The 23,155-nt window shown below is 44.3% G+C and overlaps 1 protein-coding gene across 2 annotated transcripts in view; it reads right to left on the minus strand.

Annotated features, from left to right (window-relative positions):
• abcc4 (ATP binding cassette subfamily C member 4 (PEL blood group)) overlaps positions 1-19,669 on the minus strand; it is a 349,901-nt gene extending 330,232 nt beyond the window's left edge. For both annotated transcript variants that reach the window (XM_063048526.1, XM_063048527.1), the window contains exon 1: positions 19,395-19,669. In XM_063048526.1, coding sequence (XP_062904596.1) covers positions 19,395-19,468 — 74 coding nt within the window. In that variant the 5' untranslated portion in view covers positions 19,469-19,669. The remainder of the gene's footprint in view (positions 1-19,394) is intronic.
• Between the last annotated feature and the right edge of the window lie 3,486 nt (positions 19,670-23,155).

The following is a 23,155-nucleotide window of genomic DNA, read 5'->3' on the forward strand; positions in this document are numbered from 1 at the left end:
CCTATCGCTGCAATAGGTCAATGACAGACAATCTCAAAGGCTCTCCACACGGCTTCAGACCACCTGGACAACACAAACACCCACGTCAGGATGCTGTTCATCGACTATAGCTCAGCATTTAATACCATCATTCCCACGATCCTGATTGAGAAGTTGCAGAACCTGGGCCTCTGTACCTCCCTCTGCAATTGGAACCTCAACTTCCTAACTGGAAGACCAAAATCTGTGTGGATTGGTGATAACATATCCTCCCCGCTGATGTCCTGGGTGATGGGGTCCTTAATGATGGATGCCACCTTTCCGAGGCATCGCCTTTTGAAGGTGTCCTCAATGGTGGGAAGGCTAGTGCATATGATGGAGCTGGCTAGGTTTTACAACACTCTGCAGCTTTTACCAATCCTGTGCAGTGGGTGCCTCATACCAGATGGTCATGCAACCAGTTAAAATGCTCTCTGCAGTACATTACAGAAATTTGCCAGAGTGTTTGGTAATGTACCAAATCAACACTGGCGCACCTCAGGAGTGTTCTACTCTCTACATACACATGACTGTGTGGCTAGGCATAGCTTAAATACCATCTATAAATTTGCTGACAATACAACCATTGTTGGGAGAATATCAGGTGGTGACGAGAGGGCATACAGGAGTGAGATATGTCAACTAGTGGAATGGTGCCACAGCAACATCCTGGCACTCAATGTCAGTAAGACAAAAGAGCTGATTGTGGACATCAGGAAGGGTGAGATGAAGGAACACGTACCAATCCACATAGAGAGATCAGAAGTGGAGAGGGTGAGCAGCTTCAAGTTCCTGGGTGTCAAGATCTCTGAGACTCTAACCTGATCCCAACATCATTGAGGTAGTTATAAAGAAGGCAAGGCAGTTGCTATACTTCATTAGGAGTTTGAAGAGATTTGGAATGTCAACAAATACACTCAAAAACTTCTAGAGTTGTACCGTGGAGAGCATTCTGACAGGCTGCATCACTGTCTGGTATGGAGGAGCTACTGCACAGGACCGAAAGAAGCTGCAGAAGGTTGTAAATCTAGTCGGCTCCATCTTGGGCACTAGCCTACAAAGTACCCAGGACATCTTCAGGGAGCGGTGTCTCAGAAAAGCAGCATCCATTATTAAGGACTTCCAGCACTGAGGGCATGCCTTTTTCTTACTGTTACCGTCAGGTAGGAGGTACAGAAGCCTGAAGGCACACACTCAGCGATTCAGGAACAGCTTCTTCCCCTCTGCCATCCGATTCCTAAATGGACATTGAAGCTTTGGACATTACCTCACTTTTATTTTAAAGGATGCAGTATTTGTTTTTGCACTTTTAAAAAATCTATTCAATATATGTAATTGATTTACTTATTTATTATTTTCATTTTATTTATTTTTTGCTAGATTATATACTGCATTGAACTGCTGCTGCTAAGTTAACAAATTTCACATCACATGCTGGTGATAATAAACCTGATCCTGAATGAATAGTGTTTCTGGTGCTATATATAATGGCGAGTGATTGTAATGGACATTTCTCATGCAATCACAAGACCTTGTTGAACATTGATAACGTAGGATGCCACAGGCATGTTTCCCTTGTTTCGTGACGCGACAGATGGCGGGGAACTGCACGACCTTGGTTGTAGCGAGGTCTAGGCCACGTGCCGCGGGCTTGTCTGCTGCTGCAGTGCAAGAGAGGAGACACTGGAGGCGATGTAGCATGGTATCCATGCTCATTTGGGGGTTGGCCTGCCCCATTGGTACTGCCCTCCAGTATTCGATCAGTGGAAAGACAAGCTGGATTGAGTACATGTGCACGTTAGTCTACGAACTGCCAGGAACTGCACCTTCAATTTGCAGGACACATCCCTCAGGAACTTGGGTTATATATTTTTTTTTTCCATGACTGTATGTTTGATCGCTATCTTCAATGCGATGTGTGCACCTTGTGCTGTGTAAGGCCCCGCTGTTTGGGTGAATGATAAATAAACTTGAACTTAACAGTTGATGTTTGGGGTTGAAACCTTCTCATCCAGACTGAAAGTACAGGGGAATTGTCCATCATAAAAAGACAAGCGAGAAGAGTGCATTCAAATTGCAGGTATTAAAATGAGAAACACTCGTCTGGTATTAAAATCGATGCACAATTCAAACTCGGTTTCAATTACCTGAATAATTGTGTGTCAAATTCTGAAATCAGACAAAACGAGCAGAAGAGAACTTAAACAGAGAATCACGAGGGCTAAAAGGACCACGAAATGTCCATGGCAAATTAGATTAAAGAAAATCTCAAGACATTTCATACATACATTCAAACAAAAATGTATCTAAGGTGAGGGTAGGACCACTAAGGAAGAGAGAAAGGAATTTATGTAGTCATAGAACACTGTTGTTCGTCCTTCGTAGTCGAAGGTGACCATGACTTCAAAGTCAAATGGGAGATTGGTGGCTGTGGGTCCGGAGGTGACTGATGAGGCCAATCCGGGCCCTGAAGGCTGGCCCACATGTGGGACACAAGTGGGTGGGTGCTGTTGTGGCAGTGGATGCTGCTCGGGCCTTGCGCACAGCACACTTTCGTTGCGCCTCGATGATGCGCCTGACTTCAGCTGCACGGGCTCCTGTGGTGATCTTGCTGCACCAAGCTGGACGGTCGAAGGCAAGCGTCTCCCACGTGTTGATGTCGACACCCAGGCCTTTGAGGGACGCTTTGAGGCAGTCTTTGTAACGTTTCTTCTGCCCCCCCGACTGAGCGCTTGCCCTGACACAGTTCTCCGTACAGCAGCTGCTTAGGCAATCGGCTGTCTGGCATTCTGACCACATGTCCAGCCCACCTGGCTTGGGCTTTCAGCAGGAGGGTGTAGACGCTGCAGAGCCCAGCTCGTTCCAGGATTTCCGTGTCGGGGACTTTGTCCTGCCACCTGATGTGGAGGAGTCTGCGGAGACAGCTCAGGTGAAAGTGGTTGAGCTGTTTGGCGTGTCTGCTGTAGACAGTCCAGGTCTCGCTGGCGTAAAGGAGGCTGGTAAGGACCACTGCACAGTAGACCTTCAGCTTGGTGGTAAGGTTGAGTCCTCTCCGCTCCCAGACATTCTCACGGAGTCTCCCAAAGGCGGCGCTGGCTTTAGCAATCCTGTTGTTGACCTCAGCGTCTATATTCACTGCGCGAGAGAGTATGCTGCCCAGGTAGGTGAAGTTGTCAACTGCCTGGAGGTTCTGGCCCTTCACCGTGATGCGCGGCTCCTGGTATGGCTTTCCTGGGGCAGGCTGGTACATAACTTCGGTCTTTTTGGTGCTGATAGTGAGACTGAAGTTGTCGCAGGCTTGTGAGAAGCAGTCCATTTCACGCTGCATCTCCTGCTCTGTGCTGCCGTTGAGTGCGCAGTCATCAGCAAACAACAAGTCTCTGATGACAGTCTCTCGCACCTTTGTAACTGCCTGCAGGCGCCTAAGGTTGAATAACCTGCCGTCAGACCTGTACCTGACGTGGATTCCTTCTTCGTAGTTACGGAAGGCATCTGTCAGCATGGCAGAGAATACCATACTGAACAGAGTCGGGGCAAGAACACTACCACACAGAAACAGGCCCTTCTGCCCATTTAGCCCATGCCAAACCATTAATCTGCCTAGTCCCATCAACCTGCACCCAAACCATAGCTCTCCATACCCCGCCCATCCATGTGCCTATCCAAATTTCTCTTTTATACTGAAATCGAACACATAGACACCGCTTGCACTGGCAGCTTGCTCAATACTCTCACCATCCTGAGTGCCGCTCCCCCCTCCTGTCCTCTTAAACATTTCACCTTTCACCCTTAACCCATGACTTCTAGTTATCATCTCACCCAGCCTCAATGGGAAACGTCTGCTTGATACTTCTCATTATTTTGTATACCTCCCATGTGGGACCTTGTCAAAGGCCTTGCTAAAATCTATGTAGACAACCCTCCACTGCCTTGTCTCCATTCTTTTTCCTGGCAACTAACTCAAAAAAAAACTTCCATAAGACTGGTTAGACGCAACCTACCACACACAAGCCATGTTGACTATCTCTAATCAGTCCCTGTCTATCCACTGCACTCACTATATCCTCAAAAGAATTCCAGAAGGTTTGTCAAACAGGACCTGCCTTTACTGAATCCATGCTGTGGCTGCTTGATGGATCCATTTCCTTTTTAATGATAGCGTCAAACATTTTCCCAGCTACAGATGTTAAACCATCTGGCCTACAGTTACCTGCCTTTTGCCTACATCCTTTTTTGAACAGTGGCGTGACAGTCACCGTCTTCCAATCTGCTGGGACCTGCCCCGAGTCCAGAGAATTTTGATAAATTATCATCCACTACTATACTACTCCACTATAACTTCTGCCATTTCTTTCAGTACCCTGGGATGCATTCCATCAGGACCATGGGACTTATCCATCTTCAGGCCCACAAGTTTGCTCAGCACTAGGCCTCTTTTTTTTTTAATACTTTTATTTTCAAAATTTTCAAAAAACAAAATCAACAAGAACATATAAGCTCAGACATGTAAAAATAAGCAAAAAAAAGGGACATAACTTTAGAGCACTATGCCTTTATTGACAGCTATCGCGTTGAGGTCCTCACCTCCCATTGCATCCATAACCTCTCTTTGGCATGTTAGACGTGTTCTCCACCACAAAGACCGACACAAAATAGTCATTCAAAGCCTCTGCCATTTCTTCATTACCCAATATCAATTTCTCCCTTCTTATCCTGCAAGGGACCTACAATCACTTTAGCCACCCTTTTCCACTTTATATAATTATAACAATTTTTACTATCCGTTTTTAGATTTTGTGCTAGTTCATTTTCATAATCTAGCTTCCTTCCTTTATTGCTTACTTGGTGGTTCTTTGTTGCTTTTTAGTTTCCCCAATCTTCCAGTTTCCCACTACCCTTAGCAAATTTGTACGCACGAGCTTATAGTTTGAGGCCTTCTTTTACTACCTTAGTCATCCAAGGCTGGCTCTCCCCACCCTTACTGTGAAAAATCTCTTTGAAAGTCTTCCACTGTTCCTCAACCGTCCCACCATATAGCTTGTGTTCCTAGTCTACATTAGCCAAATCCTCCTTCACCCCATTGTAGTCCCCATTGTTTAGGCAATGAAAATGAGCTGGCATGCTCCACTTGTGTTGGCAGGTCATTTCACATTCTCACGACCCCCTGAGTGAAGAAGTTCTCCCTCATGTTCCCCTTAACTTCTCCCCTTTCAACCTTAACCCATGACCTCTGGTTTTAGTTCCACCCAACCTCAGAGGAAAAAGCCTGCTTGCATTTACCCTACTTGTAAACCCCTCAAAATTTTGTGTCTCTATCAAATCTCCTCTCAATCTTCTGCATTCTAAAGAATACAGTCCAAACCTGAATAGACAATAGATAATAGGTGCAGGAGTAGGCCATTCAGCCCTTCGAGCCAGCACCGCAATTCACTGTGATCATGGCTGATCATCCACAATCAGTACCCCGTTCCTGCCTTCTCCCCATATCCCTTGACTCCACTATCATTAAGAGCTCTATCTAACTCCTTCTTGAAAGCATCTAGAGAATTGGCCTCCACTGCCTTCTGAGGCAGAGCAATCTACAGATCCACAACTCTCTGGGAGAAAAAGATTTTCCTCAACTCCGTTCTAAATGGCCTACCCCTTATTCTCAAATTGTGGCCTCTGGTTCTGGACTCCCCCAACATCGGGAACATGTTTCCTGCCTCTAGCGTGTCCAATCCCTTAATAATCTTATATGTTTCAATCAGATCCCCTCTCATCCTTCTAAATTCCAGTGTATACAAGCCCAGTCACTCCAATCTTTCAACATATGACAGTCCCACCATTTTGGGAATTAACCACATGAACCACTGCTGCACCCGCTCAATAGCAAGAATGTCCTTCCTCAAATTTGGAGACCAAAACTGTACACAATACTCCAGGTGTGGTCTCACCAGGGCCCTGTACAACTGCAGAAGGACCTCTTTGCTCCTATACTCAACTCCCCTTGTTATGAAGGCCAACATGCCATTAGCTTTCTTCACTGCCTGCTGTACCTGCGTGTTTACTTTGTGACTGATGAACAAGAACACCTAAGATCTCGTTGTACTTCCCATTTTCCTACCTTGACACCATTCAGATAGTAATCTGCCCTCCTGTTCGTGCCACCAAAGTGGGTAACCTCACACTACCCCGGCTCTCCACTGCTGACCTGCACTTCACCTGGTCATCCAGTTCACTGCTGAGTTGGGAACCCACCTGCTGGACCTTCTCCCTGCAATCTCAGTTGACTCCTCCCTAGAATCTGTGGAGAGAGAGAGAAAACTTCTGTCCTCACCAAATTCCCACAGGAATTATCATGACTTAGCCATTGCCATCAGCAAAAATGACGCCAGCACCCTGCCACCTAACACACCACACAGCTGCACGGTCAACTTCTCCCTGGCACCATTCCTCCCCAGGGAGGAAGTTCTCCCTCTCCCATCCAGAGACTGAAGCCATGTATGAATATGTGGCCAAAGCCCTGCAGTATGGCTTCATTCAAACATCCAGGTCTCCACTCTGAGCAGGATTCCTCTTTGTCAAAAAGAAAGGTAGGATTTTCATCCCTGCATAAACCCAATCCTTCTCTCCTCTTCCCTTGATGGATAGCACATTTGAAAACACCTCACAGGGCCCAGATCTTCCAGTTTGGATCTACAGAGTACGTACAACCAGATCTGCATGTACCAATGTGGAAGAAGGAGTTTATAACACCCGCTGGCCATTATGAGAACTTGGTGAAGCCTTTCAGACTTTCCAACAGTCTGGCCATTTCCCAAGCCTTCGTTAATGAAATTTGCTGAGACATGAGGCACAGGCACGTATTCAGCTACCTTGATGACACCTTCATCTTCTTCAAGGACCCCAAGACCACGTCTGTAGCATCCATTCAGTCCTTCAGCTTCTCCTTAAAAACCAACTTTTACTGCAAGTCAGAAAAATGCCAGTTCCACACCTCAGTCATTTCCTTCCTGGGATATGTCCTTTCACCCCAGGGCACAACCATGGCTCCAAAGAAAATATGGTATTTTCGCCTTCCTTTGAGCAGATGAGATTTATGGAATGTTGTGTAACAAACAAAACAAGATGTTTGAATGAACGTTTAAATAGTCACAGAAAGCTGTGAAAGCAGCACTACCAAAGTAGGCATTCCCGAGTTGTGCTATACCACATTTACCCCTGAATGGTCATTCCTTATTCTGAAACTTCTCACACAGGAGAGAAAGAAATTATCAAGCCTTCTACCCCTTTCAACCTTGCATATGTTTTGATGAGATCTTCTCATTATTGTAAACTCCAGGGAACATAACGCCAGTCTACTCAATCTCAGATAGGAAGCACACCATCCCTGGATAGAACTGGTCCAGTGATTTCTCCCTCTACTGCCATACATTCTTCAAGCAAGAGATCACAACTAAACAGTACTTTAGTCAAGGTCTCACGACAGACCCTACATAACTGCAGTAAGACTCCTTAATAGTCTTCCTCATGGCACTTGTCCTTGCAAGCGGAACAAGCGTCACACCTGCCCCTACACCACCTTCCCTCGATACCATTCAGGGCCCCAAAAAGTCCTTACAGGTGAGACAGGGTGAAATTAAGGTGGCGCTAAATGGCAACTCCTTTGCTTGCATCTTCTGAAACAGTTTCATTTCTATCTTTGATATCTCTTTTTTTTTTCCTCTTCATGGTGGGGCAGATTCTTTTGAAGCCCTTGACCTAGAGTTACAATCTTACTCCTGTTCTTTACGGGAATGGGACCCGCTCTCAGGGCCTCACTACTGGCCGCTTTTTGATATCCCAAGAAGGACGTAGCCTGGAAGACGAGTGCACCTTCAGGGCTCTGGGATTTCGTGGCTCTGGGGACATGCTGATTCTAGGCCGGTGTCCCTGAAAGAAGTGTCGCGGGAGAACACAGAACATTGGGAGCAGCGGGTTAGCTGCCGGGGGTTGCGTGCCCAGAGAGCTGCGCCTTTCTGGTGCCGACTCTCGGGAAGAGCTCGGAAAAAGTAACGCACAGACTCTTAACATCGTAAATCAGCAAGTTGTTCGTTATGTCTCCCCTCTCACTGTGAAACAGAGACATCTCTTTTTCCCTTATTAGGGAGAGAGTGAGCCTGTGGTATGTTGAATTACTGGGTGAACAAGTAGTTTTTGGGGTACTGCAGGCCTGTGTCTTTATTGATGCTTTGCTGCATGCTCGAGTGGGTGCTGATGGTTTTTTGCTGGTGGAGGTGGAGTTGTTGCTCTGCTGTTACTTGTGGGTGGGAGGAGGAGTTGGGGGGCTTTAGAGTTCTAACATCTTAACTGTCATTCTTTGAGGCGCTCCTCTGTTTTTGTGGATGTTTACGAAGAAAAAGACTTTCATGATGTATGCTGTATACATTTCTCTGACATTAAATGCACCTATTGAAATTTCACCTGTGAGTCTGTTGGGGGTCATATACTGGACCAGACATATATTGGGAGACCGCTTCACTGAGGACCTACACTCCATCTGCCAGAAAAAGCAGAATCTCCCGGTGGTCACCCATTTCAATTCCCCTCTCCATTCCCATTCTGACATGTCAGTCCATGGACTCCTCTACTATCTAGATGAGGCCACATTCAGGTTAGAGGAACACCACCTTATATTCCATCTGGGTGACCTCCAACCTGATGGCATGAACATTGATTTCTGAAAATTCTGCTAATTGTCTTTCCCCCCTTCCCAACTGTTCCCTAATCTTGCTTCCCTCTCTCACCTCATCTCCTTACCTGCCCATCACCTCCCTCTGGTGCTCCTCCCCATTCCCTTTCTTCCATGGTCTTCTATCTTCTCCCATCAGACTCCACTCCGCCCCCCAGCCCTTTATCTCTTTCACCAAATTCCCAGCTCTTTACTTCTTCAATGCCTCCCTCTCTCCTGGTTTCATCTATCACCTGCCACTGTACTTGTTTCTCTACCCCCCCCCAACCTTCACACTCTGACCTCTCCCCTCCCTTTCCAGTCCTGAAGAAGGGTTCAGCCCTAAACGTCAACTGTTTACTCTTTCTCATAGATGCTGCCTGGCCAAATCACTGTACAAGACGGCTATCACTGTTAACCATTAACTGCTTGTTGCACCGAAATGATCGCCAGCCACTCGTTTACAAACAAAGACACTTCCTGAATCGGTTGCTATTTAACAAACACTTTTTACGGCTACTAGTAGAGAGAGTGACAGATAGAATGTGGCGTGATCACCAATTAGGTTTGTTACACGGTTGCATCGTCCACGTTCTCATTTCTGCCTAGTTTAAAATTTAGAAGAGTGAAAGTGGAAATATGATATTTGGTCTTCTCAGCCAAGGTGCTGATGTAGTCTGAACAGCACCAACACTAGCTAAACTGGATGCCAACCTTAAAACAATGTGTTTAGTCACAGTTTGCTTCCTGTCAAAAACAATTCTCAACCTATTCATTTCCCTTCCCACCCCTCTCCTCTGCAATTCTTTGCATTCTGGATTAATCAATCTCTTATGCAGAACTTACTGGACATTCTCATAAAACCCACATCCACAGGTTCCTTGTCATCTATTCTAACAGTCACCTGTTAGAATAGGTGTTATAATGAGCTCCAGCTCATTAGTTTAACTTGATTTTTTTTTCACCTGCTCATATCTTATTCTTTAGGATGTTCTATTGCATTATTCTAGATACCAGTAGTTTATCACGAACATTCTCCTAATCATTTGGGGAAGTGGGCTGAGGAGTGGCAAACGGATTTCTGTGGGGCACATGGGTACATTGATGAAAGGAGCCTGGAAGTATATGGGCCAAATCCAGGAAATTGGGTCTAGCTGGGTGGGCACCTGGTCAGCATGGACTCAATAGACTAGATGGTGTGCATCTGTGCTGTTTTGCTCTATGACAATGGCATTTGCTATTGCCAGGGGAGCCATTCTATTCCTCTCCTTAATCCCCTGAAAACTTGTTTTTGCACATGTTCATTAACTCTTTTGGTTCTTTTTGCCATCAGCTCCTCACCAGGGATAATTTGCAGCAGCCTGCACAGCCCTGTGGAGATGAATTCCCACCAGCGTTGCATACTGAAGCGTAGCAGGAACCGAAACACTGAAGCCAGCGACAGCGGATATCAGAGGGCTCTGTACTCGCTAATCAATTCACTGATTCGAGTCAGGGAACTCAAAATTTTTTTAAAAAGCAAAGCCTCAGACAGACTGCAACATCAAAATAGCGACTGCTGTCTCCCCTGTCGCTGTGGAAGGAGGAATATCTGTCTTTCCTTTGTTACTGAGAGAACAAGCCTGTGGATGTCAAAATGTTGGAGCCAACAGTTAACTTTTGATGGACTGTAGACCATGGTCTCTCTTTGGGGGCTTTGCTGTTGTTTGTATGGTGGATGGTGGGAATGCTAATGCTTTCGGCTAGAATAAATTGGGGGAGGGGGAGGGTTGATGCTGCTTGCATGTGGGAGGGGAGCAGGGGGCTTTGGAGATCCTGCATCTTCTTTCTATCATTCATTCTTGGTGGGGGGGGGTCCTTCTGTTTTGAGGATGTCTGCGAAGAGTAAGAATTTCAGGATGTATATTGCATACATTCTCAGATATTAAATGGAACTATTGAACAGTAATGTCATGTTCCAGGTGATCCCCAGGAATTAAATGTAGCTTGCTTCCCCTTTGGGTGTTGTGGATTGAAGTCTGAGGTGTCTAATAGAACACAGAACAGAAGAGCACAGGAACAGGCCATTCGGCCCACAATGTTGTGCTGAACCAGCTGAAAACCCAATCAAAAACATCCACATAATAATCCCTCCTACCTACACCATCTCCACCTTCCTCACATCCATGTGCCTATCCAAATGTCTCTTAAAAGCCTCGAATGTATTTGCCTCTACCACTGTACCAGGCAGCGCATTCCAGGCATCCACCACCATGAGTAAAAACCTCCCCACATCCCTTTTGATCCTACTCCCTCGTCATCAATGCATGCCCTCTGGCATTAGACATTTTAACCCTGGGAAACAGATAGTCCCTGCCCACTCTATCCATGCCCCTCAATCTTGTAAGCCTCCGTCAGATCTCCCTTCAGCCTGACACTCCAGAGAAAACAACCCAAGTTTATCCAGCCTCTCATGATTAGTACATGCCCTCTAAACCAGGCATCATCCTGGTAAACCTCTCCATCCTTCTTACAGTGGGGTGGCCAGAACTGTATGCAATATTCCAGATGTGGCCTAACCAGAGTTTTGTGAAGTTGCAATATAACCTCTTGATTTTTGAACTCGATGCCTCAACTAATAAAATCAAACATTCCATAAGCCTTCTTAACTGCCTTATCAACCTGTGTAGCCACTTTCCAGGAGCTCTGAACATGGATCCCAAGATCTCTCTGCTCAGTACGACTGTTAAGGATCTTGCCATTAAGAGCGTACTGTCTTTACATTTGCTCTACTAAGGTGCAACACCTCACACTTATCTGGGTTAAACTCCATCTGCCATTTTTTGCTCATATCTGCAACTGATCTATATCGCACTGTATTCTTTGCCAGTCTTCTTCACTATCCACAACTCCACTGATCTTGGAATCATCCACAAATTTACCAGCCATCCATCTATATCACAAGTAGCAGAGGTCCCAGCACAAATCCCTGCAAACCACCACTTATTACAGACCTCCAGCTTGAATAAGTCCCTTCATCCACTACCCCATCTTCTCTCCAGTTCTGAATCCAAACAGCCAATTCACCACAGATCCCATGCATCTTAATCTTCTAGATTAGCCTCCCATAAATGACTTCTTCAAATGCCTTACTAAACTCCATGTAGACAACATTCACTGCTCTACTCTCATCAGTCTCTCTCGTCACCTCGTCAAAAAATTTAATCAAGTTGGCAAGGCCATGCACAAAGCCATGCTGGGTCTCCCTAATTAGGCCATGGGTTTCCAACTGCATGTATATCCTATCTCTAGGAATCTTCTCCAGCAATTTCCCTACAACTGACATGAGACTCACCGGTTTATAGTTCCCAGGACTCTTCCCTGTTCCCTTCTTAAATAGAGGTATAACATTCACCACTCTCCAGTCCTCCAGGACCCTCACTTGCAGCTAGAGAGGACATGATCAAGGGCCCAGCAATCTCATCTTTTGCCTCCTTAACTTGGGGTAGATGCCATCAGGCCCTAGGGAGTTATCCACCTTAATATTCATTAGGAGGCCCGAAACTTCTTCCTTGACCTTTAAACACCCTAATGTATCTACACACACATCTCCTGGTCCTCCATATCCTTTTCCTTGGTAAATACTGAAGCACAGTACTCATCAAGTGCCTCACTCATATCCTTTACATCCAAGTGGATGTTCCCCCCTTTATCCTTGAGTGGTCTCACCCTCTCCCTCGTTATCATCTCGCTCTTGATGTATGTACAGAATGCCTTGGGATTCAGCTTAATCCTATCTGCCAAGGACTTTTCATGGCCCCTCTGGCTTTCCCAGTTCCCTATTTTAATTCTTTTCTGGCTTCTTTATACTCCTCATGTGCTTCCTTTGATCCTAACTTCCAAAGTTGCAGATACTTTTCTTCTTCTTGACCTCATTTTCATCACCTCTCTGAACATCTAAGGTTATCTTACTTTTCCATCTCCGTCCTTCTTTCTAACAGGAACATACCTCTCCTGTACTCTGTGCAATTAATCTTTAAACACCTTCCACATGTCTGATGTGGACTTGCAGGGTCTCGGCCTGAAACGTCGACTGCACCTCTTTCTATAGATGCTGCTTGGCCTGCTGCGTTCACCAGCAACTTTGATGTATGTTCCCTATTAACTCAACTTGGTTCCAGCCTAATGCCATCATAATTTGTCCTCCTCCAATTGAAAACTCCCGCAAGGATCATACCCATCTTGTCTATAGCTACCCTGATACCCTGAAAGTTAAGGTGTTGTGGTGACTGTTCCCTAACTGTTCACCTACCAAAACGTCAGTCACCTGGCTAGTCTCATTACCCAATACCAGGTCCAGTATGGTCCCTCTTCTCATAAGACCATCTACATATTGATTTTAAAAACCTTCCGGGACACACTTAACAAATTCTGCCCCATCAAAGCCTCTATTAGGGAAGTTGAAATCCCCCATGACAACAACCCTATGATTGATTGATTGATTTATTTATTTATTTATTTATTTACACACACTTCCTTAAGTTGATTATATGTCTGTTCCTCAATATCCCAGTGGTTATTTGGGTGTTTGTAGTACAATCCCATCAGTGTGGTTGGACTCTTCCGATTCCTGAGTTCAACCCAAATGGACTCTGTGTCTGACTCTCCATTATGTCTCCTGAGCGCAGCTGTGATATTGTCCGTGATTAGTGGTGCAACTACCCCGTCCCCTTCTTTTACCTCCTTTGCCATCTTTTCTAAAACTTAGAAAACCTGGTATATTAATCACCCATTCCTGGTCCTCTCTCAACCAAGTTTCAGTAGTGGCTACAACATCATAGTTCCATGTACTAATCCATGCTCCAAGTTCATCACCCTCACCCACAATACGCATAGCATTAAAATGTACACACTTCAAATTATCCAACCCAGCATATCTGTTACTTCCAAGTCTGCCTTTCAATGCTTTCCCTGACATCTACCTTCTACTCTGACCTGAGGCTCTGGTTCCCAGCCCCCTGCAAAACTAGTTTAAACTCTCACGGACCATCCTCCCAGCCAGGAGGTGGATCCCCTCCAGTTCAGGTGCAACTCGTCCTCTTCTACAGTTCACTTCTTCCCCAGAAAATGTTCCAATGATCTAGAACCCTTCCTCCTGAACCACCTCCACAGCCACTCATTCATCTGTGCTGTCAGTCCATTTCTACCTGCATTAGCCCATGGCACTGGGAGTAATCCAGAGATTACAGCCAGGGGGTGGGGGAGGGGGGGGCTCCTTCTCTTCAGCCTCTTTCCTAACTCTACATACTCACTGTATAGGACCTCTTCCCCTTTTCTGCCAATGACATTGGTGCCAATATGCGCCACAACCTCTCTCTGTACCCCCTCCCCTTTGAGGATATCCTGCAACCTCTCCGATGCATCATGGACCTTAGCACCCAGGAGACAGCACACAATCCTGGTGACTCTTTTGCAGCTATAGAATCTCCTTTCTGTCCCCCTAACTATCAAGGCCCCTATTACTGCACTGCCTGACTCTGCCCTTCCCTGTTGAGCCCCAGAGCTGGCCACAGAGCCACCAGCCTAGCTGCTGCTGCCGTGATCTAATGGGTCATTCCATCTCCCCCCTCCACCCCACACAGTATCCAAAGAGGTATTCTTGTTGCTGAGGGGAATGGCCACAGGGCAATCCTGCACTGACATGTTCATTCCCTTATCTCTGCTGGTGGTCACCCATCTACTATCCAAAGCCTGTACCTCTTCAAAAGTCTCACCTGTAATATCTTCAGCCCCCCAAATGATTCTTAGCACAACCAAACACAGCTTCAACTCCTTTACCTGGTCAGGTAGACACTGAGGTTGGGTGCACTTCCCGCAGATGTAGTCATCTGGGAAACCGTCAGATATCCCGAATTCCCATATCTGACAGGAAGGGCATTCCATCCTGACTATATTTTTAAAAAATAAAGACCACCTTTTCTTAACTGTGCCTCCAACTGTTAAACCAAAGCCTTCCCACTGTCTCAGTGGCACACTCAAACGGCCACTCCACTTGACCCTACCTTCCTTTTATCTGCAGCTGAATTTCAGCCTCTAACTTAGTGTGCCTGTGCAGCCAAAAAGACCGGCCTTGCCTGAATCTGCTCCTTTTATACTCTCTCTCTCACTCCTGACTTCCGTTGGGCCCTGACACAGCCATTCATTCTCCCCGCGCCTCAGCTGCCGAGAAAATACCGTATTTTCCCCGAGTCAGCTCTTTTCATATTCGGTAGGCCTCAAATGCCAACACTTACCGCACCTGAGCAGCCCAAAAAAAAATTATGCAAAGGTGCGAAGCACAAGCTCCGTTCTGGTCACTATCAAAGCAATCCTGATTTTCTGAAGCCAAGAGACCAGTGCCAGCACAGGGCATAAACTTCAGATCAGATTATCAATGATATATGTCATGAAATCTGCTGTTTTTGCGACAGCAATATTCTGCAAGACAAAAGAATTAGTATGTTTGAATAAAAATAAAATCAATGCCTGTAAGGCGCTGTCAGAAGATTAGCCTTTGAGAGGTCCTTGAAAGGTCTGACATTGACATAGGTTTACCACTGAACACTGCTCAATTTAGCATGCAGAGTACACTCACTATTCCACGGACGTCTAACTTAACTGTAACTTCTCATTCTTAACGTCAAAAACATACCATAACAATTCTGTGCTTTGTAAATAGAATGGAGTGGGAGGTTTGAACAAAATTGTGTCACTGTCCATATGGTTAATTATATCCCAAGCAGAAAAACTGCTTTGGGATAAAGAGTCTAAACATCAAGACAAGCCCATCCCCACCAATTTATAAGGATCTTGTGTGTGATCAATAGAAATGATTTAAACCAAATCCTAATTTCAATTCTGTATAAGAATTCTTCAATTAGAATTAACTTTTCTTAAAGATATGTACAAAATCACATTGAACACACGTGAACTTTATGCTAATACATAACCAGAAAATCTACTAAACTGCCATGTGTGTCAGTATCACCCATTTTCCATAATCATTAAGTAACATGATTCAGAAACTTTACAACAATTTGGCCAAAGTTTTCTGCTGACAGATACAATATATTTCGCTACACCAATGAGTGATGATGATAGGTAATCACATAACCTGTTGGTTTGGAATATGAGGTTAAACATCTAACATCATAATAACATTTTATATTGGCAAGGAAACTTCCGTAACCATAATGTTTATAGTTGAGCCATTCCTCAACTTTAATTTACAAATTTGCCCCTTCTGCCCCATTAACCCTTGGGTATGTGTCCTCGATGGCATTTCTATTTCTCTATAACAAGTAGCTTACCACACAACCCACAAGAATACACTAGCAAAATGCTGAAAATTTCTTCCAGTCTGTTCACTAATAAATTTCACCTGAGGAATCGCTTTGGAGTAATGCATCTTCGTTTGACATACGTCTTCTAAACTTCATTATCCCTTTATAAAAATGGTATTTACAAATTTCTATTTTGAAAAAAAGTGTAAACTCAGCAAACACAAGTCTGCAAAAACTACAGTGGCACAGCTAGCAGAATTGATACCTTGCAGTTTAAGCAACCCAAGTCATTCCAAACCTTAGGAGTTATCTGTATGGAGTTTGTACATTCTGCCTATGAGTATTTGAGTATCCCCTGAATACACTAGTTTCATCGCACAAGGCAAGGACCTACGTTTGATAGGTTAATTGGCCACTGTAAACTGCCATTGATGTACAAGCCAGTCATAGAATCTGAGGGAGCTCTGGGAAATTGGTGTAAATGGACGCCCTTTAGTCAGCACAAACTCAGTAGGCTGAAGGGTCTTTTTTCTGTCTCTATGAACTCAGCAGTGGCAGGTTTTGAGAGACATAGGCAGAGGCGGAGTATGATGGCACTAAATTGAGACTCCTTTCTGTTCATCAACCAAAACAGTTTAATTTCCACTTTGATGACTCTCCTTTTCCTTTTCAGGGTGCATGTGCTCTGTTGAAGACCCTGACTTGGCACAACACTCAGGCTTTGGTTCTTTACGGTGGCAGGACCTGCTCTAGGGCCTCACAGCCAGCCACTTTCCAATATCCCAAAAAGATGAGCGCACCTTCCGAGTTCCTAGTTCTTGCAGCTCTGTGGGAGGGCTGATTCCAAGTCAGTGCTGCTGACAGAAGTGTCGCAGGAGAGAAAAGAACATCAGAAACAGTGGATCAGCTGTCAGAGTCTCTGTACTCAGTGAATTGTTCCCTCTCTCGTGGATTAGATGGTTGCCAATTCTCCGGGCAGAGCACTCGGAAAAAAAACAAAAGTGGAGCAAGCAACAACTTTCAACACCGTAAATCAGCAAGTTGCTTTGTTATGTCTCCCCTCTCACTGTGAAAGAGGACACCTCTTGGGAGGGGGAGGGGGAGACACTGTGGCCTGTCGAATTGTCAGGTGAACAATTTGTTTTTGTTGTACTGCAGATTATGGTCTTTATTGGGGGCTTTGCTATTGCTTGCTTGGTGGCTGGAGGATGCTGATGCTTTTTTGGGGCAGGGGAACGTCATTGCTACGGCTGCTGCTTTTGCATGGGAGGAGGAGTGGGGGAGCTTTGCAGTTCTAATGCTTTTACTGTCATTCATTCTTTAGGGTACCTTCTGTTTTTGTGAATGTCTGTAAAGAACAAAAATTTCAAGTATATTACATACATTTCTCTGATATTAAATGGAACTACTTAACTATTAATAAGTTCTGTACTTCTTATCCCATGATTATGCACTTCTAATTTTTTTTATCCATGAATGCAAATTTTAAAGGTTAAAAGGTAAATATTTTTCAGGTTAGAAGAACATAATTCTGCAACAGGATATAGGAACTGAGTGAAAACTTGGCAAATGGAGTTTCATATGGGGCAAGTGTCATACTCATCAGAGTAAACAGATCGTCATCTGAATGGGAAGTTTACAGAACAGTGTGGGCAGCTCAAAGTATTCTATTTCATAAATTGGGCAAGAGCTGTGGTCTTACAACAGTACAAAAAAACCCACAGAGTTGGCAACAAGCAAACATCCATTTAGATTAACCCTACATTCATTCTACTTCATTCCCCCAGCCCCCAGAAATAAAGAAAATGGCAATTGGTCTTGCATAGAAAAGGGTTGTAGTTTAGAAATAAGGCTGTTTTGTTAAAAGTGTACATGGTGTTGTTGAGGCCATTACCTCTTCTTTAGTTTTGGTCCCCTTGCCCAAGAAATGAGACATTGACATTGGAGGCAGTCCAATGGAGTAACACTAGACCAAATCCAGGGTTGAAGATTGTTTTATCAAGTTTTATCAAGATTCTGAACAAGCTATATATTCTTTAGAGGGATGATCTCATTGAAACAACCTTCCAAAATAATATGACAGGGTAGATGTTGAAATACTTTCACTAAATGGTGAGTTTGATTGCCTCCTTAATCAATCCTTCACCCCAGTGTACATCTTACGTGGATCCCCTCTAATGCTTGTACCTCCTTTCCATAAAGTGGTGACCAGAAAAGTACACAACATTCCAGTTAGCAGCAAACCTGTTATTAAGGTTCAGTGTGATAAAATTCTGAACGTTGGCTTATCAACCTTAATTTGAAATACACAAAGAACTCCTGTACCCCTTTTAGAACAATATTTCTTGGCCTTCACAGAATACACCACATGAACAAGGTTCTTCTTTGAATTTCATCTGCCACATCTTTGTCAATTTTGTATTTTGCTGCAACTTATCATTTCCTCTATACAGCTCATAATACTACCAAATGTGGCCATCTGCAAATTTAGAAATTGTAGCTTGTGCTCCCAATTTCAGGTCGATAATGCAGACTATTTATTTTAAAAGCAATTGCTCTGATCTCGATTCCCTGGGAACACGGTTAGGTTTCTACCTGCTGTGAAAAAAATCTATTAGTAAGGCAACTTCGGTTGCTTCTTTACCTTCAAAAAGAAATAACAAGTTGCTCTACAATCCCCACGTGATTCGATTGTCGTGACAAAGGCAATTCGTTTTACAGCATCCGATTTACAGGTGTTAAAACTTTAAAATGTGACTGGCTTACAATAGCTTAATATATTAACAATACCTCAACTATGGACAACGGAAACTGGCATCTGTCCGCACCGTTCTTATCTACTCCAGTAATACCAGTGAGAAGGGGGAAGATTAGATGCAAGAGCAACCCTTCCAAGTGTGCTATGCGTTGTCTGTCCGGTCCATGCCGACCAAGGTTAGCGTCAGTCAGCGCAGTTTAACCCACACCCCTCTAAACCTTCCTATCCAAGGTGCCGGTAAAACTCTTCTCATCCCAGTTCGGTGCAGGTCAACAACTCATTCTCCGAATAGTCATCACCAAGCACGTGGCGCTTTCGATCTTTTCATAGTGCATTTACTAACCAGTAGCAATGTGCCGAAGGTGCACACTCGAGCGCAGTACAAGAAAATGTAAATTCTGGGAATTATATCCCACAACAATAAACTGACTTCTGGCCTATTATTTAAAACCAAAAGCCGCCACAAGCAGAGCGGCATTTACATCGCTCCACCAGCTGAGCACTTAATACCGTCTCGCACTAAATTTCTACGCCACCAGATCATGATCGTTCATGAGCAGCAAATAGTTCGGTATTCAACATAGGTCAGGAAAAGGAAGTAGTGTCGGAAAAAGATCAAACTCACCAGAAAAACACATTGGAGAATATATTTGCCGTTGCCAGGGGATTTGGTTTGTCCTCTCTGTGAAGGGGTTCCATTTATATATATATGGATGTATATATATATTCCTGTTACAGGAAATAGAGTATTGCCGCTCCTACTTCTCGTCAGCTCCCGGTTTGTCCCTGCTAGCCGGGCTTAGCAGCGTCACTTCCCACCTCAAAAATTTACTCCACGTCCCGGCGTCGATGTCCAACCCTGGCGCCAGAAGCACATTCTCCCGCCGCCGCACCGTTCGCTCTGAGCCTTGGCTCGGAAATAAATAATTAATTCGAAACGAAACTGACGTCAGTTATTTACATAGACGTCGAAAGTGTCGCTCATTTCATCAGGGAGTGAAATAGTAAACCATATTCAGTGTATGACACAAAGATGGATTTTCGTTCATGTGCAAACCTACTTGGCCTTACACAATTAGGATTTACAGGTCGGGGTCTTGAATTACACATCACATACCCAGACGTAACACAGATTCGGGCCTTCTATGCGAACTATCAAACACCCATTTACGTGAACTCTGCTCCATTCCCTCCACTCCCGATTCCACTAGAGGCAATTTACAGTGGCCAATTAACCCACCAACCTTCTTTTGAAATGTGGGAAGAAACCCACAAAATCACAGGACATGCAAACCCCGGAGATCTTTAACCTCTCGCTTTGACAGTCAGAAGTACCCACCCGTTTCAAGTTCAGCATTCAATACCACCACCCCCTCGAAACTAACCAATATGCTCTCACACCTTGGCCTCAATACTTACTTGTGCAATTGGATTTCCTGACTTGCAGAACCCAGTCAGTTCAGATTGGCAATGACATCTTCACAATCCCCACCAGCACAGATGCACCACAAGGCTGTGTCTCGACACTCATGACTGTGTGGCTAAGCACAGCTCCAATGCCATATTTAAGTGTGCTCGTGACACCACTGTTATAGGTGAATCAAAGGTGGTAATAAGTCAGCATATAGAAGGGAGTTTGAAAACCTGGCTGACTGGTGCCATAATGACAACCTCTTACACAATGTCACCAGGGCCAAGGAACTGATTATCGACTTCAGGAGAAGGAAACCAGAGGTCTATGAGCCAGTGCACTTCAGAGGATTAAAGGTGGAAAAGGTGAGCAACTTTAAATTCCTCAGTGTTATGATTTTGGAGGACTTGTCCTGGAATCAGCATGTAAATATAATTACAAAGATAACAGCAGCACCTTTACTTCCTGAGGAGTTTGTGAAGATTCGGCACGACATCTAAAACCTTGACAAACCTCTAAGATTGTGCAGTGGAGAGTATATTGACTGGCTGCATCACAGCCTGGTATGGAAACGCCAATATCCTTAAACAGAAAATCTTACAAAATGTAGTGGATACGGCCAGTCCATCATGGGTAAGCATTCCACTTGCCCCTTTATTGAAACATTCCCTCAACCTATGAACCCACTCTTCATCTCGTTCCTAATGTTTATTGTTTAATTATTTATTATTATTGTTTCCTTCATTTTGTATTTGCAATTTGTCACTTGCACACCAGCTGAATGTGCAAGTTGATGCGGTCTTTCATTGATTCTGTTATGGTTATTAATCTATTGTGGATTTGTTGAGTATGCCTGCAAAAGATTGATCTCAGAGTTGTAAATAGTGACCTATATGTACTTTGATAATAAGTTTGCATTGGAGTTTGAACTCCACATGAGCCCAGGATGGAACCTGGCTCATTGGAGACGTGAAACAACAATCCACCAGTTGTGCCACAGTACTGCACAAGAAATAAATTTAAAAATAAATCTACCTTCCATATGAAATTTAGGCGAACATTTCAAATTGCTGAATTTTCAAGTTACTGTTCTTGACATGTTTCATAAAGATGTTTTTCCTACAACACCTTTTCAAGCAATGTGTCATTCCCCAGCCATCCTAGGATGAATACTTACGCTTATCTCCTCTCTAATCCTTCCAGCTATAACTTTAAATCTATGCCCTTGTCATGTTCGCTCATTTACGAACAGAAAAAAAGATGCTTCCCATTTCCACCATGTAGGACCATCTTGATTTTTATCTAGTTCAGTAAAGTCTCCCTTCTGTTCCAAGGAGAACAACATTGGCCGATCTATTCTTTCCAGTATAATTCTCAGCTCTGGCAACTTCAGCATTATTCTCCTCTACATACTCTGCAGGGAAATCACATCTTTCCATAATGTGGCCAGGACTTCAAGTAGTACTCTCAAGTTGTGGCCTAGCTGAAGAGTTCTCACATAAAACAAGAGGTGTCCCATAGCACTTTGTAATTGTCATTTTGATCCTTCTATCTTATTACAGAGACACACTTCAAAGCCACTGTTTCTCCACACCCCTCAATATTCTCCTATTTCTTACATCTCACCCAAATACATTACTTCAAACCTTCCATTTCACAATTTTTTGTCAAACAAACTAATTGTACTCTCTTCCTGTAGTCAAAAGATGGCACATTGGCACAACTGGCATGTTAATCAAAGTATTCAGTACAGGTGTTGGAATGTTATGTTGAAGTTGCATAAAATGTTGGTAAGGCCTAATTTGGAGTATTATGTGCAGTCTGGTCACCTACCCTACAGGAAACTATCAATAAGATTGGGAATATACAGAGAAAAGTCAGAATAATGTTGCTGGGCCTTGAGGATCTGTGTTGTAGAGAAAGGTTGAATAGTAAACACAAAATACTCTGCAGATGCTGAGGTCGAAGCAACACTCACAACACGCTGGAGGAACTCAGGGTTCCGGCCTGAAAAGTTGACTGATCGTTTCCACGGATGCTGCCCGACCTGCTGAGTTCCTCCAGCGTGTTGTGAGTAAGGTTGAATAGGTTAGGACGACTTCCTAGAGAGTAGGAGAATAAGGAAGATTTAGGAAAGGTACACAAAATTACGAGTGGTATAAATAGGGTAAATGAAAGCAGGCTTTTTCCACTGAGGTTGGATAAGGCTAGAACTAGAAATCATGGTTTAAGTGTGAAAGGTGAAATGTTTAAGGGGAACATGAAGGGGAGCTTCTTCAGTCTGAGTGTGGTGAGAATGTGGGACAAGCTGCCAGTGGAAGTGCTGGATGCAGGATTGATTTCAATATTTAAGAGAAATTTTGAGAGGTACATAGAAGATTACAGCATGGGATCAGGACTTCAGACCACAATGTTGTGCAGAACCAGCTAAAAAACAAATCAAAAAACACCCAAACACTAACCCTTCTATTTTCCTTATACCCATGTGCCTAATGTCACTTAAAAGCCTCTAATGTACTGTATTTGCCTCTACCAACACACCAGGCAGTACATTCCAGGCATCCACCACTCTCAGAGTATAAAACTTACCCTTCACATCCCCCTTGAACCTTTGTTACAAGGGAGCATTAGAAGCGGACCCAAATGCAAGACACAGACACTGAAGTACTAGGAACAGGACAAGGTTTAATCAAGAAAGCAAGGGGAGTCAGGAAGAAATGACGCTGGACATTGACACGGGGCCTGGACAAGACTAGGATTCAAGATCTGGGCTAGGGTTTGGACAAGAAACACGGGACCCGGGCGGGGAACTAGGAACAAGGAGCCTGGACTAGGAACATGGAACTGTGGAACCAGAGCCTGGACAAAGACCCGGAACCCGGGTTTTGGTTGGGACTCAGAACCTGGGTCTTGACTTGGAACCGGAACCCAGGTCTAGGCTTGGACAGGACGAGGTTCTTGAACGTGGCTTGGAT

The sequence above is a fragment of the Mobula hypostoma genome, chromosome 5 (assembly GCF_963921235.1).
Source record: "Mobula hypostoma chromosome 5, sMobHyp1.1, whole genome shotgun sequence".
Classification (NCBI taxonomy): domain Eukaryota; kingdom Metazoa; phylum Chordata; class Chondrichthyes; order Myliobatiformes; family Myliobatidae; genus Mobula; species Mobula hypostoma.